The following is a 21,187-nucleotide window of genomic DNA, read 5'->3' on the forward strand; positions in this document are numbered from 1 at the left end:
CAAGAGTTTGGCGAGAACTGGCTTGTGATTGGCGCATTACTGCACAGACTCGTTAAAGAAAACAAATATTAAACCATATCAATATAATATTAGTGTTTAGAAATTATAACATTAGGAATTGCACACAAGTATGAATGAAGGTGATGCTAACAAATGTATATTTTTTAAATATTGTTGTCAATTAGCAAATTATAATGTCTAACGTTTGCTCTAGATGGCAGCACCTACGCAAAATTGAAGAAGAAAGATTTTCTAAACACTTATTTCATTGTTTCATCGTTGCACTTATCTGACATTTAAATCAAATATATTATGTTATAGTATAAATATAATGTATATAAATAGTTAATGGAAAAAAAAGTTATCACTGGTTTTTTGTTTAACACACAATCTAAAATAACTGTTTTAACTACCGTGGTATGAATGAAAATATGTCATTTATTGAATTACTTATTTTCGTTTACGTATTTTAATTAGTATGTTAAAATATATTATTTAAAGCATTAATTAGTTAAGAAGTCTAGTGCTTTAGAATTCTATCTGAATAGGTACGTATGTATTATGAATCTGGTAAGAATCTTAAATCAACGAAACTTATACCTAGGGGAAGTTCAAGACGTGGGGCAGAATTAAACCGAAATTTTTTGTGCGTTTGGCATCGTACAAAATTGTAATAAAATAAACAGAAACGACATTACCTCTTCCATTACGTAAGTCAGTTAGGGCCAGGTGAACGCGAAATGATTAATGAACTTTGTACGCATGCCTTGTAATAAATTTAATTATTTCACCCGTTTTAAATCCTACTTTAATAAATTCTTGGAGACATTGATGATGAGTAATGGTATTTTAAATCCATCTTCAATAACAGTCAACTAAATTAAATTATTATAAGACGCCTTTTAGTATTAATGTTTTAATATGGAGAATTGGACAGTCTGGAATTAAAAAGAGAATCCTAGTAATTTTATAGAATCTAGAGTCTTTTATAGAATCTTTTTATGAAGTAACTCCATCTCTATAATTTAATGCTTTTCTTTTGTGTTTGAGTATTTTCTGTGTAAATTGTTTATTGCTTTTATATGTGGCGGTGACATATAAAAAAATGTAATAGTAATGTGTTCAAGGAAAATAATTATAATAATATGTTGATTTAATTGTCACTAGCATCATAATAAAAGTTATAATAATTTTCTAGAAATAGTATACTTAAGGCTATATTCCAAAGATCTATGTGGAATAGTTGCGTTTAAACAAAATATACATTAATTTGGGCTTACTTAAGTAAAATGGCAACAAAAAAAATCCACATAAATGACGTAGTTTAGGATTTTAGAGTACGTAAATCTAAATATATTGCATTACATTGCTACACAGTTAAAAAAAGAAACTTGCGTTTTATTAATATACAATAATATGTTATTTTCTATTTGATATACAATATTACTATAATTAAAATTGTCGTAAGTTACTTATGTATAATAACTGAGTGACTGCTAAAGCGATTCAGGCCTAAGATTCCTGTTGGCCTATATTTTTTTAATTATTATTATTACATACGTAAAGGCACGTAGGAGATCTTTTCTTTCTGCGATTTTGCTCTCTCAGGGTTTAAAGTCAAAATTCCTCGAACAGTGCGTCCCACCAGTGACTTGGGACTTAGAGACTTACTTTAAGCCTGGTACAATAGCTCCGCATAACACAACGGGGTATGGAGAGGGCTATGATCGGTATATCTCTATACGATAGAATTAAACATGTAGATGACAATTAAAGAACTAATGTCACCGATGTAGCAAAAAGGGCGATGGCGATGGCGATGGGCGGGGCATATTACCCGAAGAACGAGGCTGTAAACCAGTCAGCAATGCGTTGGACGACCTTCCACGAGATAGACAAACCTGATGAGGGTGAAGGCGTTGGATGCTAAGCGCGGGGAAGTGGTTGTACTAGAAATTTAGGGCCTTTGTCTAGCAGTGGACGTCAACAGTCTGAAACGAGAGAAGAAAGTGTACGTTCAAATTAACGCGGGGAACATCACTTCAGATGTTATTAAATACAAGAAAAAGAAGCGTAACGATTAAATCGTTGTATTTTTTAGATAAGAATTATTACAAATATTGGTGTATAACTAACTCTGCGCTGTCATTTTTCTAAATGTATTTTTCTAAATGTAAGATTTAATAACTAGTCTTGTTATTCATAATTATTACTTGTCTACGGCATCCCTTACATAATTTATAAGTGTGTCATAATTAATAAAACCAATGAATAAACAAAGGTAGAAAATAAGAACATGAACAGAAGTACATACATGTCTGAAAGGATAATAAATGTATTTATGTAAATAAAAAAAATAATAAATACGAACGGGTTTTTTTTTACAAAAAGGAGCTTTTAGTTCAATATCCTCAAGTAACAAGATCCTCCTTTCATATCGCTACTGAACATTTCTCAACCTATATCAGTTGTCAAATGCCTCATATATTTGTTTATGCGTTAATCGCGTAGATTACTACTGTTAAATCTACACACCCACCAAATTGCCTTTTCCCTTGTATCACTCCATTTATGTAATTAGCTTAGTTAGATAGGGTTGGCACTTTGCATAATTATAAATATGTATTCATAATTTCATAACGTAAAAGCAGATCGTGGAAAATAGTTCATTACTTGGTTTCTGTTTCTTATTTTGAACATAGTACAATTAATAAGCTTTGAAGACAGTTTTTGTTGCACGCACCATTTTTAACTTGCTATCCACAAAAGCTTCTTATCTAATGTTAATAGTTTACGTTGACGGCTTTTTGGCAATTGGTATGCTCTAAGGGTACTTCAAGAAAAGAGCGTACTATTTCTAGGAACCCAACGCACTATAGCCTTCTAGCATCACGAACGCCAATGGGCATCATATTACGTAACACTAAGTGCTGTCATTTGCCTCCTGTTCTACAAAAAAAATACTGTGTCTTTGGTTATTTAGTATCAACAATTTATTTAGTCGATATATTTCGTATAACAAAACAAAGATCATTAATCGCTTGGAATGTTATCATACGATGCGATTTGAGGTCCAAAGACACACTCGATCAAAGACTGATTAGATTAGGGTTCACATGCGGTACAATAATACTATTAACAAGAAAGCTTAGCTGGCTCTGATATGCCGTAGTGTATCCGAAACTTAAAGGCGAAGTTTACAAAAGCTCATTTCAAAGAGCAGCTCGATACAAGCGCTCGGCTTTCGGTTTTTTGGTGAATTCCTTTGAATGTTACATTACAAGTCAGTCGCCAACACCTCTACGTCCGTCCTTCTGACTGCAACTGTGGACGGGATGGAGCACAGGCGAATCGCGAATATTCAGGTGTTGTGAGCATGCTCACAACGAATAAATATTCATATCAAGCAAAAATTCGATTTCAGTCACTTTAAGCCATGTACATCACCTACACAGGGCACATATCAGGATAAATATGTGCAGATAGATCTCAGGGATAGGAACTTTATGATTGGGTTTGTTATTTTTTATACTTTTTTTATTAAAATATTGCCTTTTGTTTTCCGTGGGAACTTGCGGCCCTTTGTATCCACCGGTCCCTGGGCTGCAGCCCAAAATGCCCAAAATAACAGTAGAAGTAGCCCCCGCCCCTGGTATACCTAGTTACAAAACGAAAATTTTAATTAACATCAATGCTCTATATTAACGCTTATCCTCAAACTCAGGTAAATGAAAACTCAGTTAATGGAAAACCCTTTTGGAACCGATAGGTAGAGAAGAACAGATGAAATAAAGAATACATCATTAAGGAGGATAACTAAAGTAGCAGTCACAATAAAAATAAATAAACTTAAGTAGAAATGGGTGGGGAACGTAAGGAACAGAAAAGTAGAAGACACAAAAAGACAATTTGAAGAATTGATACACCACGAATACGCAAGAGCAGATGAAACATGGCAGAAAGTGCCATAGTGCCGACATAACTGGTGGGATATGGAGGAAGCCTATGCCAAAAAGGTACACAGACACTTAGCGATGATAGAAATGTAAATGTGAAGTAAAAAGGCTTTATTATGAATAAATAACAGCTAAGCCAGACCGCGAAATATCTAGTAGACTAAACATATAAAATGCTAATAAGAATTCGAAACGACTATTCTCTTGTTGACAACCCTAAATGTCACTCCCATCATATCGTAGTATGGAAATCTGTAATTTTGGGTCGCATGTAAAAAGCTCAAGGACGCGTTTGTGTAGCATTTATTTTCTATTAAGCTTTTCGTAGAAAAGGCGATAGCAAAAACCTTGTTAGTGACTGTATTATGGACGCACGAGAATGTAAATAAAATGTTACCAGTGGGTCGATTTTAAAACTAGTCAGTTGCTTTAACGAAATAATTGTATTTAACAGAGCTTATTTACAATGCATTTCTTCCTTTTTTTAAGGGATACTTTTAAATAAATAATTGCATAAATCAAAAGTTTCGCTTTAGGTTAAAAAACCGTCTTTGAATCTTGACACTATATTTGAATTATAACCAGTTCATTTAAACATTAGTGGCGAATGTTCACCAGTCATAATTAATCTATATTTTATTTTTTTGTCCCTTGGAGGCTGGCTTTGGCAGAGCAGGTGGAAAGTAAGAAATGGCTCAAATATGAGAGTCTTTCTTTCAACTTTTGTTTTCATTGGAGTAGACACTCTTGGGCCGTGGGGTTTTAGTGCATAGGTGCTAATTAAATATTTAAGTGAACGCCTGGTAGATGACACCGGTGACCCCAGAGCTGGTATTTTCCTCACTCAAATAATACTTATCGCAATGCAGCGAGGAAATGCTGCCAACGTTAAAAGTACACTGTCACAAGGACCAAACATTTTAAATTTGTTTTAATTATCTTTTGATTAATTTTTAATTATTCTTATTATGTTATATTTAAATTTTAATAAATGGTTTCCAATTTTAATTGATCTTCTTAAAATTTCATAAAAGTTGGTTGGCCAGTGTTGGCTTCAGAGTGCGATTGTCATCCCTCAGGTCGTAAGTTCGATCCCCGGCTGTGCATTTATAGACTGTCTTTCTATGTATGCATTTATCATTCGCTGAAACGCCGTGTGTAAGGCAGCATAATATATTTGCCTATTAGATTGGCACATCATGAAACTGATACAGAAATCTGAGGCCCAGAACTAAAAAGGTTGTAGTTGTGTTGTGGTTAAGGCAGGGTAAACAAACATTATTTGAACTACTTTTGTGTCTTGCTAACAAAGCAATGTCAAGCAAACTTTTGATTTTTAATTCCTGTATTATTATACATCAATGGGAGGAAGTGACTAACCAAGATATCAGTTAATAAATCTAAAGTAAAACGGTTTGGGTTTAACTACCCTTGATCATTTTGCTATCTACATTTTATCAGCTGGCAACTTTATGTACAATGAACATTTAAGTACCCATTGTTACTCCCTCGTAATGTGTTCCAACTACGCACAATGTTTAACAAGGGTACGGACGCCGACATATGTATGTTAAATTATGGCTAATATGGTTTATATATAAGATCTATTATTTCAATATTCATGAAAACTAAAACTACAATTACTGTTTTAAAAGTGGTCGAAGGCAAAATATAAATTCATATGCCGACAACGCATAACGTACTTTGGACAGATGGCGTATTGTTGACGAGAACTTAAGAGAATCGTGACTGACAAAAGTGATAAACAACTAATGAGACTGTCCATGGGCATTTGAAATAATTGGGTTTGTCTTGTATTGTATGAAGAAGGGGTTGTGAAATAATAAAATCGGCAATAAACGACAATAAGTAATCAATCATATAATAAAACATTAATATGTCATAATAATAGGTAAGTTATGGGTTTTACGAATTTTGACGCCTTTATGTTGTTAGTATTATATTGTTTATGAATGGAAGTCAGATTTAAGTCTGGTTTCTGAATATCAGCCTTAGAGTTTAGACTGGAAGGCTTTTATATCGAAATCCATTTAACTTAGGGGCCCATATATACTTTATAACACATAACGCAATATCAATTTGTATAATTACAATTCTCATCTGAGTGACAAGTGATGGTCAGCGATAAATTGAAATGACGGACATTCAGACTAATTTGAATAATAACATTGATATGCAAAGTGAGTTATCGAATCAATTATCGTCAATTGTAATTACCTATTTATTAGCTTATGTGATAATTACAATTGACATTAAATAAAATATATACTGTTCGTTTATACTGAGAAATTCATACGTTTTATTCAGAGTAATGTCTGTAGTTCTAAAAGATTTATTACAATTAATAATTTACCTTAATCAGGAGCAGTGTTGGCCTATTGACTTCAGCGTGCGACTGTCAACCCTAAGGTCGTAAGTTCCACTCCCGGCTGTGCACCAATGGAATCTCTCTATGTGTGCAAGATTCGATAGGTGAATTTGATGAGTTAACATGTCTTAGATCAAGATCAAAGTCTGGAAATGCATTTCCTAACCTCGAGATCGGAATTTCTTGAACTGACACGAATTCGGTGTAAAATGATTGATGCTACTTTTGTCAATAGATGGCAGCTGTTTGTATTCGTAAAATTAATTAATTAATTAATTGTTATTCGATAACTTATGGGATATTTTATATTTATTCTGCTATTCGGAGCGGAAGAGTACATCAAAAAAGAGATGACTAATATCGGTCCAGCCGATCTGGAGTTACTTTTGTTTTATATATTTAAGATATAGCGGTATAAAGTAAAAATACTCCGTAAAGATTAAGCACGACAAGTGAAATTAATTAGCAGCGTGCGAGTTGTTACAGTAGCTACCTCATTATTCCGCGTAAATGCCTCACAGTTTGTACAACTTCGTACTACATAATGAACACATTGTTACTGTTTTGTTTGAAATTTTCAGTTTAGGTTTATTAATGCAAATGTTTTAAAATTTGAAAATCGTTTTTTAACTGGAATGATCCGATTTTTAAATCTTTCAACCCTAATGTTTATAAATAAATTCAGTTCACTTGAACTAAACTTACCCCTTAATCTATACTAATTTTATAAAATATTTGTATGTAAGTAAAAAAGTACTTAACCGAAATAAAATATTTCCCTTTTTAATGCTACTTTATCTTTGGATAATATAAGCTTTTTTAATTGCAAGAAAAATATAATGTACCCAAACTAATAATAATGCTACTAATACTACTACTGATATAGTACCTTAAACTACAACTGCGAAAACTATTGATGATAGAAGAAAAAATGTTCCACAAAATTAAAGACAAAAATGTTTATAAACGTCCACCTATGCAGAGAAAGAACACTCATCTATTTTGGTATCTTTACTTTGATTTTCTTACGAGTTTTTGACAGATTTTTTTTTCATCTAATTTGGATACTTAAATGTACCATATGCTTGTAGATGCAGTTCACAGTTCTTTTTGTGTTTTGTGTCGGTCTAGTTGAAATATGCAGGGGATTTCAGCGCGCCCTAGGCTGCAGCCTGATTATATATATATATGAACGTCAAAAAATAAAAAAAATAAATTGACTGCTTCTAATTTTACATTTACTGCCAGTTCTCAAATCAAGGGCGTAGAACGGAAGAGAACAACTGGAAATAAACTCTCCGCCACTCTTTTTAATAGTTTTTTTACACAACGTTTATAGTGAGCTGCAAACATTACACATGACATACCTAATAAAGGATACCAGAGTTATACATAATATAATTATTTAAGGATTCTTTGGTTACATTAAATATATTGCTTGGTAATTCGTGTTGTAATCTGAAGGTAATGCGACTGAGCTACGTAAACAGTTTGTATTATATCGAGGCATTTGAAATAGTTGGGTTTGTCTTGTATTGTATGAAGAAAATTAAAAATAAATCAGTGGCGCAGCCAGACAGAAAGTCCATTGATGCATAGCCGGGCATCGACCCTACGACCTCAGTCATGAGAGTCCTATAAAGAATGGGTGTGAAGTAGTAAAAGCTACAATAAGTCAGGATAGTCAATTAAACCGTTGCAAATAGCGTGTAATAACATTAGGTTGTTTTGTTTACGTCTACATTCTAAGGAATCAATAACAACGACTTGCAGGCATCTATATAGCTACTGCAGATATCCTTTAAACCTAAGATTGTTTTTAATGTTCTCCATTGCTTAAAAGTATTTCTTGTAGATTGGGGACCAAAAAGTGCATGCATAGTATGCTCCTAACAAATGCAAACAGGCATTTTATGCAAATGTATCGTTACGATAATAATATGTTACCAGATTGCATAATATTTTGTCATTGTACTGAAAATACGATACCGTAGCGAGGACAACTTGGCGGAAGTTGATATTGCAGTTTCAAACTAACGTAAGCCTGGCTATTGTCTCCTTGTATTGACAGAAGCGATTTGAGAGAATACGGCGAATACAGTAGTATTGATTTTACAATGATATAGAATGCCACTTTTATCTCTTTTTAATAAGTAAGTAATTTGTGAGTCATAAGACATGTTTTCCTCGTTTTCTGTAGAAGGTTGTACTTTATCTTCCGCTACATTAGCTTCTTGTCTTAGCGTCTCCTCATTACTGGAGGTTGGCCGTCAGTCTCTCGAAGCTTGTCTTGTCCTGAGCCATTTTTATGTTACAGGAGCAGACGGGCAGGAGTCTCACCTAATGTTAAATGACACTGCCGCCCATGGGCACGCCCACAGCCATAAGGCACGCAAGTGCACTGCCGGCCTTTTAAGAATCGGTATGCTCTTTTCTTGAAGGACCCTAAGTCTAAATTTGTTCAAAAACGGCTATATTGTTGGTTGTGTACGTTGACATAAATACACCTCTAATGAGTTCGGCGATTTTCTTTTGTTGCGTCCTAAAAGGACAGATTGCGTCATGTGATGCTAAGTGGTCGTAACAGAGAAGACAAATAAGGTTGACCTTTGAGGTTATTTATATTATAACCAGCAGATCCACTATGCATTTGTGACAAGGAAAACGATTAAAGTAGTTATTTGCAATAATAATAAAAATGCGTGGATAGAAAAAGAATACATTATTACACACAATAAGAAAAAATATATATAGTTAAAAGAGAAAGTGAACTAGCCAATATAAATATTTTTGATCTCAGTCCTAGACACAATGGTAATATATCTACTCTCGAATTGGAAAATGGAGGCGGTGATAATATTAATAGCATTAAGCCAGAGAAAACTCTAACGGTTGTGACCTTGTACGCTAATTGACAGCTGTATATTGATCGGTGAAAATTAACAAGGCGACCGTCGCATGCTACATTTGTTGTATATATTTTATTTGAATAAAGTATGCATATAAAAAGATTAGGGATGTGACGGTGTAAAACAAATTGTTCACAAAATATTTAATTCGCTTCTAACTGGCTGCACGTATAGAAGCCACTCTTATTAAGATTATATTGTATTTACAAATATAAAATATAATCTTGTAAATCAAATCAAATCTTTTAAATCTATAATAAACCCGAAAAAAATTGTTTATAGATTAAACTTATTTTCTAAATATTTATTTCATTAATAAATATAATTCTAGGATCTTCCAAAGGACAACAACGCATCATGGCGGTGTCCAAAGGTAACAACGCCGACAGTTAACATCGTTGTCATTGATGTAAATAAATTGAACATAGAAAAATTCACTTCCCGCCCACAAGTGACCTCAATGCTTGCGAAGGAAAGTATTCGATTACATCCTAAGCATGGTACATTAATGAAAGGTTTATTAAATTGTGGGGTGTTATAAAAATTCATGTTTTATGACAGTGTATCCTTACTGTCTATATTTGATTTTTTCTTTATTTTTAAGTTCGTGTATCTTGTAGTTCTGCAATACTAGCATTTCTGTCTGGCAGAAACTGCTATAAGCAGTAAGATTTTCTCTTTTATTTTGTTCGTTCTTTTGTTTTGTCTTATTGTGATGTTAATTATTATTATTATTTTTACTAGCGACTACCTAATTTTATGATTTCTCCTTACAGGTTTGTCTGGAAGAGATCCATTGGAAGTGTTAAAGTCGTTGTCCTTGTTCTTTGAAAGTACTTATTTATTTATTTTTTGCACCAACAAAGGAGACACTGATACTTGCATTTAACACAAAAATAATGAAACGATAATTCAAATTAATAAGTACTGACAAGCCTTCATGTCAAACCTAATTGACTTGTAGGTTTATACTTCTACGTCGAAATAATTTTTCGTTTGTTAAATAATAAAATGCAATAACAAAGAGAAAGTTTCGGGTGTCTGACTAAGCCGTAATAAGCTTAGGTAACCCGAATAAATAAATTATGCAATATGCGCTAATTAGCGTCATATTCCAAGCTTAGATGACCTAAATTTCCAGGTTTATTTAAAACTGAATTACAAATTTGTCTATTTAGATCAAACTATTTAATATTATAATGTGTTAGCCTTTAATATTTACTTAATTGAATTGTAAATATTTTTTATGAAAAATATTCTTAAGAATCTTGCTACATGTCCATGTTTGAAGTTATAGAGTTTACGTAAAATCAGGGAAGTGAATTATACTGAAACAAGTCATCATTGGAGTGTTTTATTTCCTATCCTAAGAACTGGATGAACTAGCTTTTATAAATGTAAAAATCGAATTTATATATTTATAAAAATAATTAATAAAGTTTAAAAACTTGTCTGTAATTAAGATGATGTACTTGACTTAAGGTTCTATGACCTCGATCTGTCGGTCTTATCGGTCTTGTTTTATTATAGTATAGAAGGCAAACGGGCAGGTATCCCCTGATTGTAGGTGACACCGCCGCCCATGGACAGTCTCAATACCAGAGGGAAATTGGTTCGAGAATACTTCAGTGGGCAGCTGGTTCCAGACAGAGAAAACTGCCTTAAAAAACGCTCAGTTCTGGAGCGACGGACGTCGAGGTGATACGTTTCAATCTCTATATAGCTCCTCTGAACACTCTCCATGATAAATAATAATAATAATAATTTATTTATTTCTCCCTTAAACATTAACAATAATAATTCATAATATAGTGACAGTATTGGGAGACTGGTTTCCAAACTAGGTAATGCTAATGCGTGGTAAAATTTATTGTTTCTCATACATAAATTTTGTTTGATATTTCATTCATAGATTTTAAATTTCCTACTAAACTCCGAGAAGTATTGATAGTCTTTTGTTTTTCGTAAGATAATTGTAAAGTTACTTAAACAGTCGTCCTATTTTAAATTAATAATTGTGAAAAAGGTATAATAGCACTTAATATCAAAACTGTTGAATACTTGCTATTAAGCCCTTATTAGAAAAGGCCTGGGGAAATCCAGTGAATAATAAGAGATAACCTTGCCGCAAAAGTATTAGAGATGCAGACCTCGATTCAGCCTGTAAGGAATTTCATTAAGCTCAACCCTGCCCCTATGGGACTTATTAGTTTACCATTGACGATTTATGAGTTTTGATATAGATATTAATTCACATACAAAGACATCACTACATCCTGAACATAAAATTTAAAATACCTCAAATAATACCGCAAATATAGTTGCAAACGGCAGGCCCCGAGTTTATATATCAACCTAGGAATGTACAGCAATGGCAAATAAGAAAGTTTAAAAATATTTTTGGAATTTGAATTAAGAACACGAATGACAATGCTTTCTGTACCATAAACATTAAAATTAAAAATTCTGTCTCAAAAAGACTGAAGGCGCAGAGTTCATAATGCAACAAGCTGAAGAATGCACAAAAATATGAAATATTTTTTGAATTTGAATAAAGAACACGAATAACAACGTTTTTGTAGCATAAACATTTAAATAAAAATGCTGTATCTACAGTCTATGCATGGTATGCACAGAGTTCATTATGTATATATAGCTAAGAATGTACAAAAATGGGGAACACGAGTTTTGTTGTTTGGTTTTTTTAAATTTGAATAATGAACACGAATGATGACATCACGAATGTCATTATTTATGTACTGTAAGCAATAAAACTAAAATGTTGCTTCTATAGGTGCAGGCAAAAAATACTTTATTTTATCTAACAATAAAAATCAGTGTTATAACCAATTATTATCATTTGACTTGGAGTCATTCTGCATAGAAAAATAAAGTTTACATCAAAGTTACACAACAATTGTGTTATTACTGAGATAAACATCTCATAAAACTTAGACAGCGTCATTGAATGAAATGAACTTTTAAAAGCTTTCTAAAGGCTTCAAACTTTTAAAACTCGTGAAGCTCCTGCAGCTTTTGTTCTCATAAAACTTTAAATTGTACGAATGCATGGATAAATGAGAAAAGTGGCAAGTAACAACATATACAATGTTGAGTAATAGACAGTAAAAAATGTATGTGACTCCATAGATTTTTTCTTTTTAATCCATTTCAAAACTGATGTCAGACATGTGAAAGTAAATTTTGCATTCTACACAGGCTCATAAGGATGGTTACCTTCTTGGCTGTCTCTCTCCGCTTGGTAGCATCTTAAGTCTCTGCTCGCAGACTTCTTTTCTTCGTTGCGATGCAAGATACAATAAAAGAAGTGTAATTCAAGTAACGGACGTAATCCAACCACAGGATTCTAGTGCCAGTGTATTATTAAGTGTTCTACAAAAACCGGGTTTCTTTTTTTTTATAAAACAGGGGGCAAACGGGCAGGATTCACTCTCTCTGTCATTCACTCTCACTTAGGGTCACTCAACTCACCTGATGTTAAGTGATACCGCCGCCCATGGACACTCTCAATGCCAGAGGCTCGCGAGTGCGTTGCCGGCCTTTTAAAAATTGGAACGCTCTTTTCTTGAAGGACCCTAAGTCGGATAACTTATAATTAAATTAATGAATGTGAAGGATTAACCGACTAGCCTGAAAATTGTCTCATTGTGCGATTTCAATTCAATCAATTAAGTTGAATCAACTCTCTGGATTTAATAAATTAAAAAAATAAAATAAAATAAATAAATAAAACCAAGATTTGACACAATTACTGTAATTAAAATAAATTAAATCCCGTAATAGCATTTTTTTTAAACGTGACTCACGAATATTATTTTTCCTTATAATGATCTTAAAAGTATGCATTATTTACTACAAAAGTTTCCACCGTAGGTTATATTTTTTAATAAAACATTTGTATAAAAAACTAAGCTACGAAACAAAAAAGTTAAATGAAAATTAATTGCCTGGGAAATTCTCTTCTCGAGTTGATTGTCTTTGAATATTAATTATTTTTATTTGAATATTTATAGGTTCCACGTTCTATTTTGTTTATATTTTACTGTATTTCATTATAAATACCACGACTGGTGCTTGATTTAATGAAAAAAAGCAGTTTAATCCGTCAAATGAGTTCATTATAATTTTTTTAAACCCAAGTTTATTTAAAATTTTATGCTGATATCGGCAGAAGTTGACTTGCTAATTGACGATAGGCGTGATTACCGCCAGACGTAAATTAATGAAAGCATCGTTGACCTATTAAAGATTTAGTTTTTTCCAGGATAATATTTCTTCTGTAACTTCGTGTCTAAAATATCGACTACGTCACTAAAGTATACCTTTGTAACTAAGTGGTGCAATTCGTTTGATTTAAGCTCGGTGTGACGATTACAGCGGTAAAGAGAATAACAGAGGGTCATTAAGCTAGGAACGTAGAACCACCGCATATTAAATTTATAACTAGAGAATAAAATTGTCGTAGTTCGGAATGGGTAGCACAATAGAGGCGGAGTTTCTATGATTGTATGGAAGTTTATTAACGGACTTGCTAGCAGACATTATTATAGCCCGTTTGCTCGTAAAATTTTGGTCAGGGAACAATATATATAATAATTAAAAAAAATAAAATAAAAATGGCCAAACGGGCACAATGCCACAGTGATTGCGAGTGCGTTGTCGGCCTGTATTCGATACTGCATAATCAGTATTACATATTTATGTCATTATGTTTAAATTTAGTATATACATGATTTCCGACGGAGGATTTTACTCCATCTTCCCAGGTTTCTGGTGGCCGCTCTCTCTTCATCTTCCCATTGGTCCATTCGAAGTGAGTCTCTTCGACCCGTCTGTCTTCACAAAGAAATTGCCCGCATTTGTGATGACAGATGATTGGTGTTTCCTTGACTACAAAAGGGCCTCATAGCCTAGCGGTTTTTGTATGTGGCCACTATGGTGAGGGGTACTGGGTTCGATTCCCGGTTCGAGAGTAAGTTTTAAATTTATTCTCGGCCTTTGGTAGGGTTGTACGGTACCGGGCGAGTGCTTAAACCGTACGTGGTGGGCATGGTTGAGTTTCTATAGTATGCAGAGGGCATCGAACTATGTAAAGGATACTGTGTAGGTTTAGAACGTAGCAATACGTTCTAGGTCGAGGATGGTAATTACAGTGGTCTGTAATTGAACATTCCTTCCTTGACTACAAATACCTAACCCGAAGTCTTGAGTTCGGTTTCCACACAAAAGATTCATTTTAGAATTTCCTTTCCTGTTTTAAAAGGTCCGTTCTGTAAAGTTTATTACTCCTCATTAAAAGCTCGTTTTCGATCCCTGTAATAATTCTCACGGAATGTCAATTCAAACATGAAGAAAAGTCGACGAAGAATTTTTTATTCCAGTTAACTGAAGTTTTGTTGTAAATCGAGGTACTTAAAACCTTTTAGTAAAAAGAAGAAAACGCCTGAAGTCATTTTCTGTAAACTTGCCCGGTATTAACAAGTTTGCCGACTTTCTCGTGATACAAAATGTAACTGTTTAAACAGTTAATTTAAAATAGGTTAATTCGATTAGTTATGAAGGGGCTGTCATACTGTAAGCATCGTAATTGTGTAGCTCCGTATTATTGAGTGCTAAAAAATAATTTCGTACACTGTTCTTGAGACTGCGACGTCACAAAACACAAATTGAAGTGTCGTCCGTGTAGTGGAACTACCGATTTCACACAATATCACGTAAGTTCTTGAATTTCAACAAAAGTATCTCCAAAAAGTGATAATTAGAGGTTAGAAATCCACCAATCATATTGAGCATAGACAAAAGATCAATGACATTGACACTTGTCACAGTAACAGCTAACTAGTGTTGCCAGAGCAAGTAAATAAAAACTACCACTAATCACGTTCCATAACACGCAGATTTAGTTTACAAGAATGGAGGATCAGTTTCAACTATTGTTTGATAAAATGAAGAATGAAATCTTGAACCAAACAATAGAATTGAAAGATTCGATAACAAATAATATAATGGAGAGATTAGACGAAAAACTTCAACCTATTATAACAGAAAATAGAAACTTAAAAATAAAAGTAGAAAATCTCGAAAAGGAAGTAGAAAGTTTAAAAAGAGGAAAGAAGCAAAACAATTTGATAATGTTTGGAGTAAATGAAGGCGAAAGGTCTACACAAGAATTAATACAAAATACAATACATATTTTCAAAACTGACCTTGACATACAATTACAAGAACATGAGATAAACAAAATATATCGTCTAGGAAAGGGAAAGTCTTCTGGAAAACCAAGACCAATTCTGATTTCCTTTACGAGCGAATGGAAGAAGAATGAAGTTATGGGAAAGAAGAAAAACTTCAAAAATGTATATGTTACAGAAGACTACACAAAGGAAGTAATAGAGAAAAGGAAAACGTTGCAGGCGCAGCTAAAAGAGGAGAGAGAAAAGGGAAATATCGCGTACCTGAAATTTGACAAACTAGTAGTAAAAGGAAAAAATACTAACATAAATAAGGAAAAGCGCAAAAGAGAAACATCATCATCCCCACAAAACAATGCTCAACCAAGGAAACAACAAACTCTAATGCCGCCGATTAACAATAGACCAAATGCTTTCGACGTAATGAGGATAAGAGCTAATTCTCTTTCGTCTCTTCCCGCTAAGACAACAACTAACAAAGAATAACAATTAACTGTCGGTAAACGGAAAAATAAACAGCTCAACATGAACCAACATAAAATAACAAAACAAAATACTTCCCCAAGCCGACTGGTCATCGTGGGGAAAAATGACCACGACCCTCTAAAGGAAAAAAATAACACTAACATGAAAAACAAAGTAAATGACATCCACATAGCAACTATTAACTGTCGATCTCTTAGAACACCTGAAAAACTCCAAGAACTAGAGCTGGCAATAGAAGAGTTAAAGTGGGATATTATAGGTATTAGCGAAATGCGCAGATTTGGAGAAGGTATAGAAAACCATGGCAAATACGTACTACATTATAAAGGGGAGACGCCCGGGCTGTATGGAGTTGGATTCATGGTGAAAGTAAATCTAGTCAACAACATAGAAGAACTTAGTGGATTCTCGGAACGTATTGCAATCCTTAATATAAAACTGCCCGTGAACGGAGATAAAGAAGAGAGATGGTCTATTATACAGGCATATTCACCAACTGAATCTGATAAAAAAGAGGACGTAAAAACAATTGAGGAATTCTATGAAAATCTCCAAAACGCTATTGATAACGCACACAAAAACGTCATCGTGATGGGAGACTTTAATGGACAAATTGGGATTCAAAATAGTGGGGAAGAAAATACCATAGGAAACTATGGGTATGGAAATAGAAGCAAAAACGGAACAAGACTAGTAAACTTTGCACTGGAAAACAGATTAAGTATTCTAAACAGTTTTTATAAAAGGAAACCATCAAAAAAATGGACATGGATCTCACCCAATGGACAATATAAGAATGAAATCGATTTTATTATGTCTAATAATAGAAAAGCCTTCAAGAACATTTCGATCATAAACAATTTAAACTTCCACACAGACCATAGGATGGTTCGAGTTGCGATGTCAGGAATGTTCAAGAAAACAAGACGATTTCAAAATAAACAATTAGCGGTACAATACTCAGGTGACCCTAAACTATTACTTAATAATCTTCAAACATCTCTAGATGCCGCGGAATTAGAGAAGAAAGAATATCCATCGATACAAGAAAAGTACAACCTATTACTAAATCAACTAAAAACAGTAACCAGAAAAACAAACAAAAGTATCAAGAAAGAAGTCTCACTTACAATCAAACAATTATTACAAGAACGAAAAGAACTTTTACGACAAAAGGAAATTAAAGGAAACCGCCAAAGAGTAACAGAAGTAAGCAAAAAGATCAGTGAACAACTTAGGAAAGAAAGAAAAACTAAAAGATCTAATACAATGAAAAGTTACATAGAAAAGACAGGAGGAATAAAAAAGGCATTGAAGGAGTTAAACTACAAAAAGGACTGGATACCAAGTATGAGAAAGAAAGATGGTAATAGTACAGGTAAAAGACTCGAAATATTAAAAATCGCTACAGAATTCTACCGAAACTTATACCGAAGTCAAAAAGAGAAAGACACTATAAAAGAAAACGACGAAATAACTAATGAAGAATATATACCGGAAATAATGAAGGAAGAAACCATAAAAGCAATAAATACACAAAAACTCGATAAAGCCCCTGGATCTGATCTTGTTACAAACGAACTTCTAAAAGCAACGTTACCAGTAATCGCTCCAAGACTTACAGATATATTTAATGAAATTATCAATACGGAAAACATTCCAGAGGATTGGACAAAATCTACAATTATACTACTACATAAAAAAGGTGACAAAGGAGATATAGCAAATTACAGACCAATCAGTTTAATGTCCAATATTTACAAAGTGTTTTCAAAAATAATATTATCTAGAATCACAAACACACTTGAAGAAAATCAACCCAAAGAACAAGCTGGATTCCGTAGACATTTTTCAACAATAGACCACATACACGCCCTTAGACAAATACTCCAGAAATTTAAAGAATATAACAAAATTTACTACATAGGGTTCGTGGATTTCAACAAAGCATTCGACACACTTGAACATAGATTTATCTGGGACGCACTAAAAGATCAAGGCGTACATGCAAAATACATACGGATACTGAAAAACGTATACACAAAAAGCACCACACAAGTAAAATTAGAATCTATAGGCGAAGAATTTCCGGTTGAGAGAGGTGTACGCCAGGGAGACCCAATTTCACCAAAAATATTTGCAGCAGTTCTGGAAATGATATTCAGAAATCTGGATTGGACGAATAAAGGACTAAATATAAATGGCGAAAATCTGAGTCACCTACGCTTTGCAGACGACCTAATCTTATTTTCGGAAAACCCGAAAACCCTAAAGGAAATGTTGCAACAGTTAGCGGAAGAAAGTGAGAAGGCAGGCCTGTCAATGAACTTAACGAAAACAAAAGTAATGTCTAACTCCTCACAAACAGAGTCCATAACAGTAAATGATGAAGAAATAGAGTATGTAAAGGAGTATGTGTATTTGGGACAGTTAATATCTACTGAGGAATGTATGCAAAAAGAAATAGAAAGAAGAATAACTAATACTTGGAAGAGATATTGGTCACTCAGTGAAGTCATGAAGAACCAGGATATGTCTATGAGGAACAAGAGGAGAATATACAATATGTGTATCTTACCATGCTTACTATATGGGTGCCAAACATGGGCATTGACAGAAGAACAAGCAAGGAAAATAAAAGTTTGTCAGAATGGAATGGAGAGAAGCACAATAGGAATTAAAAGAAAAGACCGAGTTAAACTAAAATGTATCAAAAACAAAACAAAATTTAAGAATGCATACACAACATACAGGTGCTTAAAGTGGAGGTGGGCTGGGCATATGATAAGAGAGAAGAAGGAGAAATGGACGAGAATAATAACTGAATGGCAACCACGAGATAGTAAAAGAAACAGAGGCAGACAGACTAGAAGATGGGAGGACGACATCAAAAAAGTGGCGGGCCCAATATGGACGCGCATAGCGAAAAATAGAACAGAGTGGAAATCTTTAGAGGAGGCCTATGTCGAAAGACAAGCTGAAATGTAGAAACGACCGTTTACCGATACCTGATTTATGAAAAGAAAAGAAACTGTTAAAAGTTATAAACGTATTTGTAAGAAAAATTACTGTAAAAATAAGTTCAGCAATAAAGGCTATTTTATTTTATTTTATTTTATTTATTTTTATTTATTTAATTCGATTAGTGCTTTGACCGACACATAGTTTCTCGTTTGAATTTTATTCGACCAAATACTAGCTACTATAATCATACTCATACATTTTCATACTCCCGAATATAAGTATTGCCGTACAATATGGAATATTTTAACGTTAATAATATATTTTAAACATTGTCTTTTTTATAGAACAGGGGACAAACGGGCAGGAGGCGCACCTGATGTTAAGTGATACCGCCGCCCATGGACACTCGATGCTAGAAGGCGCTAGTGCGTTGCTATGCGAACATTGTGATTATATTGGAATTACGCTTGTTGACCTGAAAGACCTTGGACAGTTCAAATCAGCCTCTGATACAGGGCAGGCGGCGTACGAGGAAACAAGGGTTTCCGGTTCAGCCGAAATCTCTCTCTCAGGACTCCGCCCTGAGTTCGTGTCGTGGTAGGTTATACGTAGGTAATACGTAGCGGTTTCGGTCATTTTACAAATATTCGATAAGCGCGTTGAAGTAAACTCTCACTGACTTGCTCTAAACTTGATTTTTTTATATTGTTGGTTTTTTATATCAAATTCTAATAATAAACGACTTCAAAACAAATTCGCTGTTCAGAATGATGGCACCTTGGAGATTGAAAATGTCCTATCCATAGGACCATTCATCAGTTATAAATTTAATTCGCCATTATTTTATTTTATTTTTATTTTTTTACAGTAACTTAAAAAAAATTGTTAGTAGCTTTTTACGCTTTTTTCTATGATGTGTTTTGGTATAGGAATAATGTAAATATTAAAAGTAGATTTGTTAATTGGTATTAATGAAATAAGATCTTCAAAAATACTTTTATCAAATCAAATCAAAATATCTTTTTTCCATTTAGGAAAACATGTACTCTTATGAACGTCAAAAAAACAAATTAAATTAATCGAGTAGAGCGGGTAAGAAGAACTGGCAAGAAACTTTCCGCCACTCTTTTCAATCACCAAGTTTTTAATACAAATTGTTTGCAAATCAATCCCATATCCTTCATAGAACTCGTCATACACTACGTTATAAACCCTAAAATAAACCTCTGACCTAAATCGTCTGCCTTATGACTCACTCGGCATACAATGGCATATTCGTTTAGTCGGTCGCTTAATGGACAATAGACAGTGAAAATTTAATTACAGAACTGTCGAGTTGCCTTATGTTAGTGTAATTTTCTTTATAAGTTAAATCACCATTAATTTTTTATATATTTTAACACAGTTTTTATCACCACCACTATATAGTATCAGCTCACTGAAGTATTTCCGAATCGATTTGACTTAGGGTCCTTCAAATTAACAGGAACCATTTTTAAAAGATCGGCAACCCACTCGCGAGCTATCTGTCTCGCAACACGAATTCCATTCCATTGTTCTCCTTTTACGGTATAATAAGTGATCAAGGCTTCTTTCATATTGTTGTCAAAGTTTGATACAATCTAAATTAATCAGTATCACCAAAATGTTATATGATTTAGGTATTGTGTTGTTTTCCGTTGAATCAAATTTCGGGCGAAAATCACCCACCTAAATAAAAAGCCAAGCCGCAACCTCGATACATATTTCACGATCCATTTCCCGGGTGCTGATTATTTTATTAGGGGTAACCGTTTTCGGAAAATCGTATTGATACCGCAAAAACTACGTGTCATGTTGCGTTACAGCTGTCAAGGAAACTGATTTTCCACTTTTCCTATATTTGGTAACGATTTTCGTGAGGAATTAATGTTTTGGACTTTATAATACGTTTTGTATGAAATGTTTGTAATAAACCAAATGTTAAATTGAGTAATGTTTGTATGTGGTTTTTATTATTGAATTGTGATCGTTATTGATATTTTTTTAAACCAAAATTGCATCTTAATTTCATGTCCTTTGTTTAATAAATAGATGATTCTATACTAAGATGGTTAGGTTATCTTAATGGCTTTAGCGTGCAACTTTGATCCATGAAGTTATAGGTTCAATCCTTAGACTTTTTACGTTCAATAAACTCTCGTTCGGTTGGTGAAAGAAAACATCGTCAGGTTATCATCTGAAGATATTTTTTTTCACTGATATATCGTCATACTTTGGACCCAAGTAGTC

General features: G+C 33.5%; 1 protein-coding gene across 1 annotated transcript; it reads left to right on the plus strand.

The window, feature by feature from the left end:
* Window positions 1-15,145: 15,145 nt before the first annotated feature.
* On the plus strand, window positions 15,146-18,959 carry LOC123689270. The gene has a single exon (XM_045628610.1). It carries the CDS (start codon window positions 15,188-15,190, stop codon window positions 15,950-15,952), a length of 765 nt encoding a protein of 254 aa, XP_045484566.1. The 5' UTR covers window positions 15,146-15,187; the 3' UTR covers window positions 15,953-18,959.
* The last annotated feature ends 2,228 nt before the right edge of the window (window positions 18,960-21,187 follow it).

The sequence above is a fragment of the Pieris rapae genome, chromosome 6, assembly GCF_905147795.1.
Source record: "Pieris rapae chromosome 6, ilPieRapa1.1, whole genome shotgun sequence".
NCBI lineage: Eukaryota > Metazoa > Arthropoda > Insecta > Lepidoptera > Pieridae > Pieris > Pieris rapae.

What these genes read in the sequence shown, in the direction of transcription:
- LOC123689270 (XM_045628610.1), top strand. Translation starts at nt 15,188, where the DNA reads ATGGAGGATCAGTTTCAACTATTGTTTGATAAAATGAAGAATGAAATC.